The 14,687-nt window shown below is 36.3% G+C and overlaps 2 protein-coding genes across 3 annotated transcripts in view; one reads left to right on the top strand and one right to left on the bottom strand.

Annotated features, from left to right (window-relative positions):
• LOC125655651 (cyclin-dependent kinase 17-like) overlaps window positions 1-350 on the bottom strand; it is a 64,989-nt gene extending 64,639 nt beyond the window's left edge. Inside the window, exon 1 of the mRNA XM_048886026.2 lies at window positions 180-350. The gene's annotated coding sequence lies outside the window, so the exon portion shown is untranslated. The remainder of the gene's footprint in view (window positions 1-179) is intronic.
• A 4,471-nt stretch (window positions 351-4,821) lies between these two features.
• LOC125654122 (UDP-xylose and UDP-N-acetylglucosamine transporter-like) overlaps window positions 4,822-14,687 on the top strand; it is a 28,545-nt gene continuing 18,679 nt past the window's right edge. The window contains exons 1-6 of one of the 2 annotated variants that reach the window (XM_048883908.2): window positions 4,846-4,992; window positions 6,722-6,819; window positions 9,707-9,820; window positions 11,489-11,591; window positions 13,331-13,380; window positions 13,687-13,792. In XM_048883908.2, coding sequence (XP_048739865.2) covers window positions 6,725-6,819; window positions 9,707-9,820; window positions 11,489-11,591; window positions 13,331-13,380; window positions 13,687-13,792 — 468 coding nt within the window. In that variant the 5' untranslated portion in view covers window positions 4,846-4,992; window positions 6,722-6,724. Of the gene's footprint in view, window positions 4,993-6,721; window positions 6,820-9,706; window positions 9,821-11,488; window positions 11,592-13,330; window positions 13,381-13,686; window positions 13,793-14,687 lie in introns of both variants that reach the window. The other variant, XM_048883909.2, reaches the window with a different exon arrangement.

Genomic DNA, 14,687 nt, shown 5'->3' with positions numbered 1-14,687 from the left:
AAAAAAAATCTGGTACACTATTCTTGAACCTTGACAACTCCGCGGTCCCCCTTGCCCTCGCGTCTATACAGACAAGTCGTTTCTCAAGAAGTACAAAACTTAGCACACAGAAGCAAAACCTGTTACTGAACAAACTAATTGCAAGACTATTTACACTCAAAAATTGGAAGAAGTATTACCATTGCCAAGTTCGGTCATCCTCCATCATCCATTGTGTTCAGAGATGTTGGCCGCTTATGTCAAATTGCCAAATAAAAGTATACTGCTATAAGAGAGCTTTTTTCAATATTATTTACCATTCAAATTCCATGCCTCATTATTCATACAGTTTCATTAGATAATAAAACCCGTGATCATTTTAATTGGATTTTTTCCTCGTTGATAGTGGAGGTCACTAGCATGTGGTAAAACTAGTACTCGAAAAAGCCTTGTTTGTACAGTATTATCAGTAAATATATATTACGGCTACACACATGATACAGTTATGCTTCTTTTTCAGTTCTAATCTCGGCTGAAATATTCAGCCAAGCCGAATCTCAGCCGAGATTATGCCAGTACACGAATTTGTTATCACAATGGTACCTGAAAGGTGAATATTACGACCAGTGATCAATCTCATAAGGCATGTAATATATAACATAGTACTTCATACTTGGATATTTTTTTGAACATAGATCTATGTTAACGGCAAACTAACAACTCAACTTTTACATGAAAAGTCGCCCCGACTTCAGCCTCTCCATCGTCAATCTCCTATATCTAAGTAGTAAACTATTAACCGCATATGATGTTTTAAATGTCTCTCATTTGATTCAATATGCAAGAGCATGGTCTGCGTATGATCGGTTTTTAAATCGTGACAAGCTACTTATAAGTAGGTTGATGTTACAGAGGTTTCAACAGTCTCGTTTAAGTCAGTATTTCACATGTTCCATGGTCGTCATAACGATGTAATACGGGATTTTCGAGTTCTTCCATGTCCGTGTTTATTCTGTCTTTTAATTTGTCGCTATTGCGACAAGCTCCGGTCAGTTCAGTATAAATCCGTTAGGCTCCAATATGTTGATTACATTCTTCGGTCACACACTAATAACGCTAGCTCTTAATTTAAACATTACAGTCAGTAAGTGTAATATAAATGAACAAAATCGTCTGATTGTTAGCTAAACCGGAAGTAAGCATGCCTTTAAAAAATCACCAAATCACGTGACTTAGGTAGATTCTAAAACACACAAAATATACGACTAAAAATCCCCTATTTACCAAAACAACCTGTCATTAGCTCGAATGCTGTCTGACTTGTTCCATACTAATTGTTAAGTCGTTCTTTGAACACTGGTTTTGACTACGGATTACTCCGTTTACCAATCATGACAGATAGGGCTCACGGCGGGTGTGACTGGTCGACAGGGAATGCTATTTTCCTCCTGCACCTGCACCTGATCCCACCCCTGGTGTGTCCAGGAGCCTGTGTTTGCCCCCGCTCTTAATTTTGTATTCATAATCATGATTGATTACTTCTCGTTATTTTCACAAAACAAAACAGATTTTTGGGGGATCCCAATGAGTCTTTTATGTCTAATTTTCAATTCCCAATACCGTTTAGCGTTTCGGTGAAATGTTTTTAAAAATTACACAGGTTTACCATGAAAACATCAATCGACAATATTTACATATCTAATGTTTTTGCCTTTGATACGCAATAGAATCAACAAATATCCGATTTTTTACTGCTTTACTTTAGTACCTGTTATTTTGAACGGGTTTGGATTATTTTCCTAAATCATAGTTGTTACTTTCATTTCTATTGGTTACATGTTCTATTTGTGGTTAGTCTCGTGCAACTAGACGCTCTGTCTTTTCCGTAAATATCCGAAGAGCGGAGATTTACGGAGACAGCCGAGTGTCTGGTTAAACGAGACTAATATGTGGTATCTTCGATTTGATTGGTTACACAATTCGTATATATACTCGAACACTCCTCGTTGATCGGTGAATTGGTGACAAAGTTCGGAAGAACTCAAGCATGTACCCTGTTCTCTAACATTTCCTAGGTCAGTATAAATCATTTTTCTTTTATTTCATACTTAATTTAACGGAAGATTGATTGATTGGTTGTATCCTGCTTAACGTCTCTCTCGAGCATTTTTCACTCATATGGAGACGTCACCAAGACCGGTGCAGAGCTTCAAATTTAGGTCACATTTATACACATCGTTATATCCTTTCCTCCATTAACCAGTTGCCATAGATATATAACAGTTATAAGTCTGAATAGACCTAAACTGTCTTGTGTGATGATTAACAATTAAAGTATCATTTTGGATGACTGATCATTAAATATGAATATTTCTTTTTATCCATTTTTGTTGACGAAGCAACTGCCTATGATGTCAACAAGTCTAGTCTTTGATTTATCGTGACGAATGGTCGTGGAAAGTGTTGAAAAGTCTTAGGTTTTGATGTTGTTGATTTGAGAAAAACGTTGCGATTTCAAGTTTACTTAAAGTTCTTTAGAACTTTTTAGAATCCATACTTGATTTACAGCGCTAGCACTTCTGGCATACATGTATGTAGCGACACAGTACGTTTAAGTTTCTCCTTCACAGCTGTTAATATTTTCGTGAAAAGCAAAGATAGTTTGATAGAACATTTTCTGAATCCAGTAATGTGAGCTTAAGGGACTGGCGGCATAATTTGGAAGGAATATCATCCATGACCTGCGGTGGTTTAAAGAACCTGTGATTGGCAACATCCATAATGGTAGAGCTCGGTCTATATTCAGATGTTGAAAAATCCAAGTATAGACTAGTATAATTTGTGTCCAAATATCTTATCATTGTTTTGTCTTATCCTAGAATTAAATGATATATTGGTGTTGATAAATTTGAATGATGCAATATTACTTAATACAAAATACATGTAGATAGTTGGGCAAACACGGACCCATGGACACAACAGAGATGGGATCAGCTAGGTACCTAGGAGGAGTAAGCATCCCCTGTCGACCGGTCACACCCGCCGTGAGCCCTATATCTTGATCAGGTAAACGGAGTTATCCGTAGTTAAATCAGTGTACCACGAACGGTCTAACAATCGGTATGAAATACGTCAGACAGCATTTGACCCAATGATAGGTTGCCTTGGCAAACTAGATCGTTATATAACGACCATAGGATGTGCAAAATGCTGATTTTAAACGAGACTGTTGAACCCCCTGTTTCATCAACTTGTTTGTCAGTAGCTTGCCTCAATTTAAAAACTGACCATACACAGAACAAACTCTTGTGTATCGAATCAGTTGAGAGATACGTGCACACCATATGCAGGTGATAATGGAATATTGCTACATAAATATTGGAAGTTGACGATGGAAAAGCTGAAATCATCCCGTTTGTCATAAAATTGAGTTGTTAGTTTGCCGTTAATATCTACTTTCAATAAAATATCTAAGTATGGAGCAGAAGTGGACGACTTTGTGGTCTCTTTTATTTCGAGTTCACAGGGATATATCGAATCGACATATTAATGAAAATTATCATTGTTAATAGATGAAACGTCGTCAGTATAACTACATGTCGAATTGAAGGCCACAACAAGAGATTTTTTCTTATAACGTAGAAGTTTCTGAATAAATTCTACTTCATATGAATATAAAAACATGTCAGCTAACAAAGGATCACCAAAGACCACGAAGATATTGTCAATGAGGAACTCTAGCATATTTTTTATTTCAAATTCAGAATACCTGTGTGCGTGGAATCAGAGTGGTGTTTAACAAAGTAATTTTTTGGATGACTGATCACTAGATAGAAATAATTCCAATGTTATTTATTACAATTGTTTTGATTGGACAAAAATAAAGTTGAACAAGAGTTTACACATCAATAAATCCGAAATCACGATGTATTCAAATACGCCTGAAAACAAATAACATAGAGCGGGGAAACTATTCAAATTGTTGCAATTGTCAATAAAGTGAATGAATTGGAATTATAAGAATCAAACATTCTTTTTGAAGAATTTATCGATGTGTAAACTCCGGACATTTTACTCACAAACTTAAACATAAAAGTGCTTCGCACTTTTATTCAGTTTGTGAGTAAAATGTCCGGAGTTTACACATCGATAAATTCTTCAAAAAGAATGTTTAATCCTATAATATTTCCGTTTTTTCATTTTTGTTGAAGAAGCAACTGTCTATGATGGCAAAAATCTAGTCTTTAATTCATCGTGAGGAATGGTCGTGTAAAGTGCTGAAAAGTCATAGGTTTTGATGTTGTTGATCTGAGAAAACGTTTACAGAACTCTCACTCATGCACCAAGACGATTTCTAGTCAACTCGTACCCTGACCGACTCGTACCCAGGTCAACTCGTACCTCATAGGTCAACTCGTACCCAAAAGGCAAAAGTCATCTCGTACCCAAGAATCTGCCCATAATGCAATATATGTATGCGCATATAAGTGACATATCGCTTAGGTACGAGTTGTCATCAATTGAAGAGGAGGAGTCAACTCGTAACCAGATTCTTGGGACTCTTACCTTTTGGGTACGAGTTAACCTATTAGGTACGAGTTGACCTGGGTACGAGTCGGTCAGGGTACGAGTTGACTTGACTCCACCAAGACCTAACAACGTAGATACGGTTCTACGCTGGGTCAATTCATAATATTTTTTTTTCTGTTTAATTGAATTTTTCCCATTTTTCTGTGTTTTTGCTTGTTTTGTTTAAAAAATAAGTTCTGAAAATATCACGATCGAATATCTATCAAGAGAGAAATAAACTCGGCTCGGCACAAGCCTCCCACTACCCAGTTTTACCAAATACCAAAACTCCACCGGAAGCGTGTTGTGATGACTTAGCAGCTAGTTAATATTTACCGGCGTCTGATTGTCAGTCTGTGTGTGCGAAATGCATCCCGCGATAGCCACAACGTTCGTCTTCATAGGATGCTGTAGTAACATGATTTTCCTCGAGTATTTAATAAGGTTAGTCGCTGACAGAAGAGGTTAGCCGTGTGGTCAACCTTTCTTTTGATTAGGCCTACTAACCGGTAGACAGTCATTTGCCGATGGACCCACTGCACAGAGCAGTTCGTTTATCCGAACTGAATTCGATATTCGAAAAGAAAGACCCCTCACCCACAAACTGATAGAAGGGGTTGATATAGTGACAGCCCCCTGAATTTCTATTGTAACAGGAGGGGAGAAAATGCAATGGACCAGAGTGGGATTTGAACCTAGGCCCCCTTGACTCATGAGTCTCTAGTCAGGTGCTCTACCAACTGAGTTATCAGACCACCCGCGATTGAACCCGTCTGACTGTCGTACTATCAATAAACTGTTTAATGTGTAGTAACTTGTAGGGGTGATATGTATACCCTCTCTATATGTACATGTAAATACAGTATTTTTACATGGTAAAGTGATTTTCTATATAAACTGAACACCAGAAAAACACTTATAGACACATATATTGATTGATAAATGGGGCATCTTATATAGACTGGACATATATAGTAACGACAGTGCTGCACTCAAAGAAACGGGTTCGCTTGCCCTGACCGTCTGTGGGTAAGAGTTGGCAACACGTGCGACTCCAAAAGACCCAGAGCTTGACCGGAAATCCTCAAATCCACCCCCAAATTCAATAGAGAGTATAGAAGCACCCGTACTACGCATTTAACAGCTTATTGATAGAAATTCAGAGGCCTGTGGTATAGTTAGGCTAGGCCTGGAGGTTATAAAATTTTACTGTACTTATACTCAAACTCAGCCATGTTTATTTTGAGTACAACTCTGAGAAAGCTTCGAAACATACTCAAAAAATCTTGAGCTTGATTCCATTGGAGTATAAGAATGATTTTTAAAAAGTTTATAAACTTCACTTTTGAGTATAAGTACGATTTAGAGCACAGATTTTGAGTATGAAAATGTGCTCAAAAAGTTTTATAACTCCCTGGCCTGGGGCATGTAATGCTCAAAAGTTAGAGTTTATCTGAAATCACTAAGGTTAAATGAAGCTCGGGAAAAGTGTTGCTCTATAAATAGTGTAATATGACTAATTCCTGTGGTTGAAGGTTAGACCACAGGGGCTTGCTCCTGATTAAAGAAGTTAAAGAAGATTATAAAAATATAAATCAACTACTCAGTTACTCAGCAAATTATGGTTGCCCATTCAACTCAGAGGCTTCAACTCTGTTGACATGTGGTCCCACAGATTTGGGTGGTTTCGGCCCACTGCTGATTGGTCCTTGGGGGGGGGGGGGGGGGATCTAAATTGGGACTATCAAAAGAGTTTAAAGCTCTGTAGAGCAGTTCCTCCTTCAGAAATCTACAAAATTTGTTTTCAAATATGTTGACATTTTACGAAGTGTCCACTTTTGTGTTATACATTCCTATAAAGTTGTTCTGGGATGAATAATAATCAGTCAAAACATTTTACACCTATCAGTCAAATTGTTTGGATTGGATTTTAGATGTGTTTGATATCTTCAGATCAGTAGACATATATGTGCTAACTACTGATCTGTGATGATTAAGTGACCCTTGAAAATTTGAAACCAGGAAAATGATTCTCATGAAAGTTGATTGTCGTGGAGGATGGTACTTTGGAAGGGTGGTACTCTATCTCAGAAAGGATCATTTGTCACATATATTAGCATGAGACACATTTGAATTGTGTGAATTTTAATGCCAGGTATGTTGTTTTATACAGAGGATGATGGGGAAGCTACAGAACGTAGTAAGTTTGTATGCACAGCCATTACTTGTTGCTGAGCTTTCTGTATTATCAACAATCAGCTTCAAGCAAAGGCAAGAGTGATTCAAAATTACAGTAGACTAAATATTTTAAGGAGGTATACTACATCGTCATAATGGCTGACTTTCTTTTAAAATAGGTGTGGAACAATACCCTTTCTAGCCAATCCAATATATATCTTGATACTTGACACACAATACGATACATATGATACTTTGCATATCAATAAAAAGTAAAAAAAAAAAGGATTTAAAATTTATTCACTTCAAAGAAAAGAAAATATGTATCACTCGGATCATTTAGCTACTTGTGTAGAATAAAATAAATATCACAATGCTCCAAACATCTTGCAAATAACTTATCGATGTTTCTTGCAACGTTTTCCTTTCGTAAACTGTCAAGACGAACCTCTCACATACCCGACTTGCTTCTAGTCGGTTTTATTAACGTCATGTAGTCTGCCATCTTTTTTTGTTGTTCTGCTTTCATTTTCTGTTAGACGGACTAACGTTCGAATATTTTTGGAAAATGCTATTATAATAACGGATATCATAATTTATTTTAATAGACACGTGTATTGATCCACATATCACCAAGATGAATATTACGATGCATCGGTGCACCGATGGATCATCCCAACTCTATTTTAACCCATGACTGAAGAAACAAATATCAGCAATATTTGGATGTTTCTGTCCAATTCATTGCCTAACTGGGTAGCTCAATAGATTAACGTAATCGACTACTGATCTGTACATCACGGGTTCAAGTCCTTCAGCATTTAAAAAAAAAAACTCAGATTACTTTTGACTAAAACTGCATTTTTTGACTAAATAAAGTAAATTTGAAAGTTTATTTTTCAAAATATTGATTATTGCACATATCCTCCACGTTTCAGCCATATCAGTCCTGTGGGGATCCAGGTTAGAATAGGTCCTCAGTACCCCCTTGTTTGCCGTAAGAGGCGACTAAATGGGGCAGTCCTTCGGATGAGACTGCAAAAACCGAGGTCCCGTGTCACAGCAGTTGTGGCATGATAAAGATCCCTCCCTACTCAAAGGCCATAAGCACTGAGCATAGGCCGAAATTTTGCAGCCCGTCACCGGCAATGGTGACGTCTCCATATGAGTGAAATATTCTCGAGAGGGACGTTAAACAATATTCAATCAATTAATCATCCATATCAAATTTCTCTGATGTGTTATTCCTCCTTAGAGTAATGCAAGTTAATGTAGCAGAGTTTATAGTTAAGGTCCAAAATTTCATAGCCCTATGTACACTGTACTAGCTTTTACTTGCTTGTCAAAGTTTTGAATTATATATTTCAACTGATTAATCATAATTATGTATATATTTTTATTTGAAAAAAAAAATTGTTGACATGATTAATGATAATTGTGTATGTGTCAATATTTATTCAAAATTAATGACACAAATGATTTTCAAAAATACAATGTATGTTTTAGTCTACTTTATGAAGGAGTGTATGGTCGCGTTATCTAATACAACTAAATAAAATATGCTATAATGACTTATCTACAAGAAAATGCACTGAAATTCACATTGTAAATTCTGGAAACTGGTTTGCTTCGTTAAGATTCTTAGTCATCTTAAAACATTTGGGGTAAACTCACATTTTGTAGGTATGAATGAACAGTTCATTATTTACTCTATACTGCCTAGTGAATTCTGGTCGTGTACTGTGTATATTAAGGAGATATACTACATCGTCATAATCATGATAATGGCTGACTCCCTTTTAAAACACGAATGAAAATCAAATTTATATCAGCAATGTTTGTCTATTCCTTTGAGATTTAATTACCTTCCTGAGAAGCTCAGTAGGTTAGCATGCCAACTGCTGAATAGTAGATTGCAGTTTAAATTTTTTTTTTTTTTTCAGATTACTTGCTAAGAAAACTTCATTTGTTTTTTTACTTAATGAAGTGAATTTGAAAGTTTAAAATTTCCAAATTGTTGTTATATGCAGCCTTCACTTTTCATCCATATCAGATTTGTCTGATGTAGTATTCCTCCTTAAGTATGAATGACCTGTTCGTCATTTACTCTATTCTGCTTATAATTGAATTCTCATCGCCTTACTGTATATTGATTAAATTCCTCCAGTCATCTGACACATCAGTTTTTGGTTGCTTTGGGCGACTATTAATTGTAAATCCTGTTACAGTAGTATTCAATGTCATGTAAATCATTGCAGTTGTATTTGATGTCATCATAGTTATAAATAGATTGCTTCATTAACATTCCATGAAATGAAATTGAACATTGATTCAGGTTGTTTTACTCCGTCCCATTTAATTTACTTCACAGTTCTGAATTCAACCCACTACTGCAACTCGGGGGGGGGGGGGGGGGGGGGGGGGGGGGGGGCATTATTTTTTGGTCTACTGACCTAGCATTCCCTTATAGGCCATTTCAAGGTTAACTTCTAAAGTCTTTTTGATACCTGAAAATCTGTTCACTTATATGGGTTTGTATATTTTAGAATTAGAAAATGTCTGTGTAATGAATGTTATTTATTATATATACAAAACCAAATTCCAAATATTTTGGTGCAACCAAAATGTACAGAATTTTGTTTTGAAAGATATATTATTCTATATATGTATTAAGGCTATAAACATTACAAGGAAATTTGCAGGTGGTCACCATTTTATAGGGAAATTAGTCCTTTAGTATTTAATTAGTTTATGAATACACCTCCTTAATGTGACATAAATTTCACAAATGTAAAGTTTCAGGTAACTCTTTTCCACATAGAATTTAATTGTTACATAAGACAAAGGATATGCAGAATTAATATGGACTAAAAGTATTAATTTTGTTGATTTATTATGAGTGTTTGCCTATGCTTGCTTTACTTGCATTACAATTTAAGCCTGATTTACTATACTTTCGGTACTTTGATTTTATTTTCAGTGCCTTCCCCTCTTCAGGGAACCTGATAACTTTTTCCCAGTTTCTGTTCATTTCCTGTGAGGGCCTCATAACTACATCTCGATTCTTCACAGTGACTCCAAAGATTCCCTTCAGGTTAGTCCCCCCCCCCCCCCCCCACCACCACCACCACCACCAACACCACCAACACCAAATCTTCTCATCAGGTTAGTACATCCCCAGTCTCATCAAGTTAGTATACCCCAGTCTTCTCATCAAGTTATTTTAATTGACCCTTTCCTCAAGAAACCAGAATGAATTTTCCGAGAAGACTTCCTCAGGTGGTTTTACAAATACATGTGTGATGAATCCTCTCAGATATCTCTGTCCTGGTTCTTCTTAGTATGCAAGTTTTAGCTTTTCTGATTCATTAGTTTGTGATAAGAAGTTTTAAACACCACTCCCTGTTTTTAGTATTTCTTGTCCCCCCCCCCCCCCCCCACCCTCATGGAATGAGGAGGTATTGTCCTTCAAGTAACTTGAATTCCTATTATCAAAGGATACCTCTTAACAAATTCAGTAGAGATTGAAAATGGGAAAAGTTTACACCATGAGACAAACGGATGCTGGGTAAGACTTATTCAGATTTGGCAAACTCAGTCCTTGGCTCAGATGAGTTAAAGATAGAAAATGGGATGTTTGTTCTAGACTATACTTCAATTTAAACAGACACTAGACCATCCTTAAAAAATGTTTGTTTGCAATTGCCGCCTAGGGGGTTTCAGACCCAGGAGGGAGGGAGGGAATTTATTTTTTTTCAATGGAGTTTAATTTAAAATTAGTAAGAAAACTCACAATAAAAAACAGTGAACAGATCTATTTTTCTGACAGATATTTTTTTCTTTTAGTTCAGAAACAATCAAGTCGAAAAAAGGTGGAAAAAATGACTGTTCAAAATACTCAAAACTCTGACAAAGGTGACAATTCCAATCAATAATTTCATCAGTCTATTTCAGAGGATTTCTCTTTGAAAATCTTTAGCCCTTTGACAAGACGATCATCATGGACTGGGAGAACCCCAGAGAATTTCTGTATAAATTTTGGTCCTTTCAAACCAGCATCCGCTGATGCACATTAAAAGCATAAATCTTTTCTTATGCCCTTAGTTCACTGCTGCATCAGCATAGTATGCAAACACCATGTTCACTGTGTAATTCAACTTCAAACACATCAGATTCATGTAACTTTGGCCGATATTGGCCATGCCACTTGACATGTCGGGAGTTAATTCGCTCACGATCTCTGCGAGGATCTCTTTCCATTGGGCAAGTATTTTTAAGACTAAAACTGTAAAATTTATTGCCAATTTTCACCTCACATGTGTATAGAAACACACAGGGATATTTGGCTCATTAACGGGATGCTTTACACACTGCGCTGACATTTTGGTGGCGACTACTTGTCAACAACGATCTTCCAAATGTTTTATTACAAATAGCAAGAAAAAAAAGTTTTACTGATCTGACTGATTAAATTAATGTGGATGTCAAACCCGATGTTTAAAGAATTAGTAATTCGTCGATTGAACAAAATTATAAACTTTGTTTACTGATGGAACGAAATAACAATACAAATGATTTTGTCAATAAAATTTTTCCAGCGGGAATAATTCTAATGAGGCGGGCGGCAATTCCAAACAAACTATGATTTTATTTTGGCCCTATCATCTGTCTGTCTAACCCTGAAAATTAAACCCCTGGGAGTCTTGAGATACAAAATACCTCCTTTGTTTAAATCTAAAAAAACCAATATTATGTTTTACAGGAAATACCTTGGAATGGTGGCATATTTCTTCTTAGTACAAGTGGCCAACAATGCATCGTATATGTTCCGTGTGTCGATCCCTCTCCAGATGATATTTAGAGCAGTAAGTAACAAGTGTCAATGGTGTCATTAATTTAGGTGTATAATTTACAGTGATGTCACTGTTTTGAGTGTATTTACAGTGATGTCATTATTTTAGGTGTATTTACAGTGATATCATTAGTTTAGGTGTATTTACAGTGATGTCACTGTTTTTTGAGTGTATTTACAGTGATATCATTAATTTAGGTGTATTTACAGTGATACAGGGCGAAGCCCTCTCACGGCCCTTCGGGCCGTGAGAGCGGAGCTCTCCCTATAGGTAACACGTGTACGTATATACATGTTTAAAAGGAAAATATAGGGAAATAATGAAAAATTAAACCATACCTATGGAACTTGAAAAGTTTGGTACTAATGGCGTCGATTCGAATATTATCGCGTGGACATGTATTTCTCCATTTTGAATCTCGTCTACCCTAGTTAACGTCGTTCTGAGATGTTACATAAAATTCGTAAAAGCATGTAAATCTTCTTTTCTTAATCATGTATAATCACTCCACGATTAACGCCATGTTTGTTGTTGTGGTTCAAACGCTATGTTTGTAAATTTCCTAAATAACGACGCTGAATATGACGTCACAATGTACTGTTTACATCAATTGCGTTATATTTCCCGCGTTCAATATGTAGGCGGATCAAATATCCAAAATTAGGATGCTTTGATACAGTTCCGTCCTCGTGCTAACTTCGGGTTGTCTTTGTTCTGTTTTGGATATAGATACCAATGCCAAAATTTGTTTGCTTCGCCCTCAAACACGGTCACGCCGTAAAACATATTAGAGGGCGAAGCCCTCTCACGGCCCGAAGGGCCGTGAGAGCGGAGCTCTCCCTATAGGTAACACGTATATACATGTTTAAAAGGAAAATATAGGAAAACAATGAAAAACTAAACCATACCTATGGAACTTGAAACTTTTGGTACTAATGGCGTCGATTCGAATACTATCGCGTGGACATGTATTTCTACATTTTGAATCTCGTCTACCCTAGTTCACGTCGTTCTGAGATGTTACATAAAATTCGTAAAAGCATGTAAATCTTATTTTCTTAATCATATATAATCACTCCACCATTAACGCCATATCTGTTGTTGTGGTTCAAACGCTGTTTGTAAATTTGCTAAATAACGACGCTGAATATGACTTCACAATGTACTGTTTACATCGATTGCGTTATATTTCCAGCGTTCAATATATAGGCGGATCAAATATCCAAAATTAGGATGTTTTGATACAGCTCCGTCCTCGTGCTAACTTCGGGTTGTTTTTGTTCTGTTTTGGATATAGATACCAATGCCAAAATTTGTTTGCTTCGTCCTCAAACACGGTCACGCCGTAAAACATATTATCATTATTGTAGGTGTATTTACAGTGATGTCATTATTTTAGGTGTATTTACAGTGATGTCATTATTTTAGGTGTATTTACAGTGATGTCATTATTTTAGGTGTATTTACAGTGATGTCACTGTTTTTTGAGTGTATTTACAGTGATATCATTAATTTAGGTGTATTTACAGTGATGTCATTATTGTAGGTGTATTTACAGTGATGTCACTGTTTTGAGTGTATTTACAGTGATATCATTATTTTAGGTGTATTTACAGTGATGTCATTATTTTAGGTGTATTTACAGTGATGTCACTGTTTTTTGAGTGTATTTACAGCGATATAATTATTTTAGGTGTATTTACAGTGATGTCATTATTTTAGGTGTCTTTACAGTGATATCATTATTTTAGGGTTCCATGATTCCAAGTCTGGTGCTAGGTGTACTCATGCTGAAGAGAAAGTAGGTACTACATAGGGAACTCACCTACCTGTACGAGAGAGAGAGAGAGAGAGAGAGAGAGAGAGAGAGAGAGAGAGTATTGGAAATATTTGTACTTTTTGCCCTGCAAAGAAAAGTCCTGACTTTTTGTATATATGTATATTCAAAAGAAAAAGTAATACAAATATGAAAGTTAGTTTTTGTGAATGTAAAATAAATACCGAAGACAGAGTGTGCTGTACAAAACAAATGAAGACTTTCTGCAGGATTTGATTCTACTGTACAAAGTAGAAACTGTTACACAATGATACAAGTGTGTTTTTGTAGATACTCTAAAGCCAAATATCTGTCTGTTGTCCTAGTAACAGCGGGCATCGCCATGTGTACCGTAGCCTCAGCCAAACAGGAAGTTAAGCATGCGCATGAAGATGAGGTATGTGACTGCCAAACAAGGCCCTATGGAGCGTAATATCTGTCAGGTATTATGGTTATGGAGGGTAATATCTGACAGGCATTCTAATTAGGGCTATTGTTTGCAACGATCCACAACAATCAAGAAAAATTCATATAAAATAATTGAGAGCTTGTATCACTATTTTGATAGTGAAATCATACTTCATAAGAGCTGTTTTAATGAGCCATTAGATAAAAGTTTAGTGTAATGAGCTACAGCTACCTTAAATGTAATATCTCAGCATTTTAACATCTTAAATCTAGAATACCACCACATTAGCTCACAGTAAGCTCTGTGTTATCAGCTTACAGTAACATCATCTAATATCTCAGTGGAAACACCACCTCATTAGCTCACTGTAACAGGCCTGCTTTTTTAAAATTCATTTACAAATATGTATTCCGTTTTTTAAAAATAAATTAAGAAAAGATATGAGTTACCGTTTTTGACACCACCATATCTTCCAACAGATGGTTTGGCTCCTGCATAAATGTAAGAGTTCTGGGAACTGGGGTTTTTGTTGTTGAAAAAACATAATTTTCGACCCTCCATTCCCCCCCCCCCCCCCCCCCCCAGGATGAAAATGAAACTTCCAAAAACTTATTCCACATGTACAGGACACCATCAATCATCTTCCAAAAGATGATTTGGCTACTGTGTGAATTATGTCTCCCCTATTTCAGGGGGAGACATTGTTTTTGTACTTTCTGTCGTCCGTCTGTCTGTCACAAAATCTTGTGAATGCTTGTCCTCCTATATGGCTTTTCGGATAGACTTGAAACTTTGTACAATGCTTCATTGCCATTTTTAAATGTGCATATTGTCGGGACAGGAGGATCCAATTAGTTTCCTAAAAGATATAGTGGATCTAAGA

This window comes from Ostrea edulis, chromosome 7 (assembly GCF_947568905.1).
Source record: "Ostrea edulis chromosome 7, xbOstEdul1.1, whole genome shotgun sequence".
NCBI classification, from domain to species: domain Eukaryota; kingdom Metazoa; phylum Mollusca; class Bivalvia; order Ostreida; family Ostreidae; genus Ostrea; species Ostrea edulis.
Note: the sequence above shows the minus strand (reverse complement) of the source record. Positions and strands in the feature narration are given on the sequence as shown.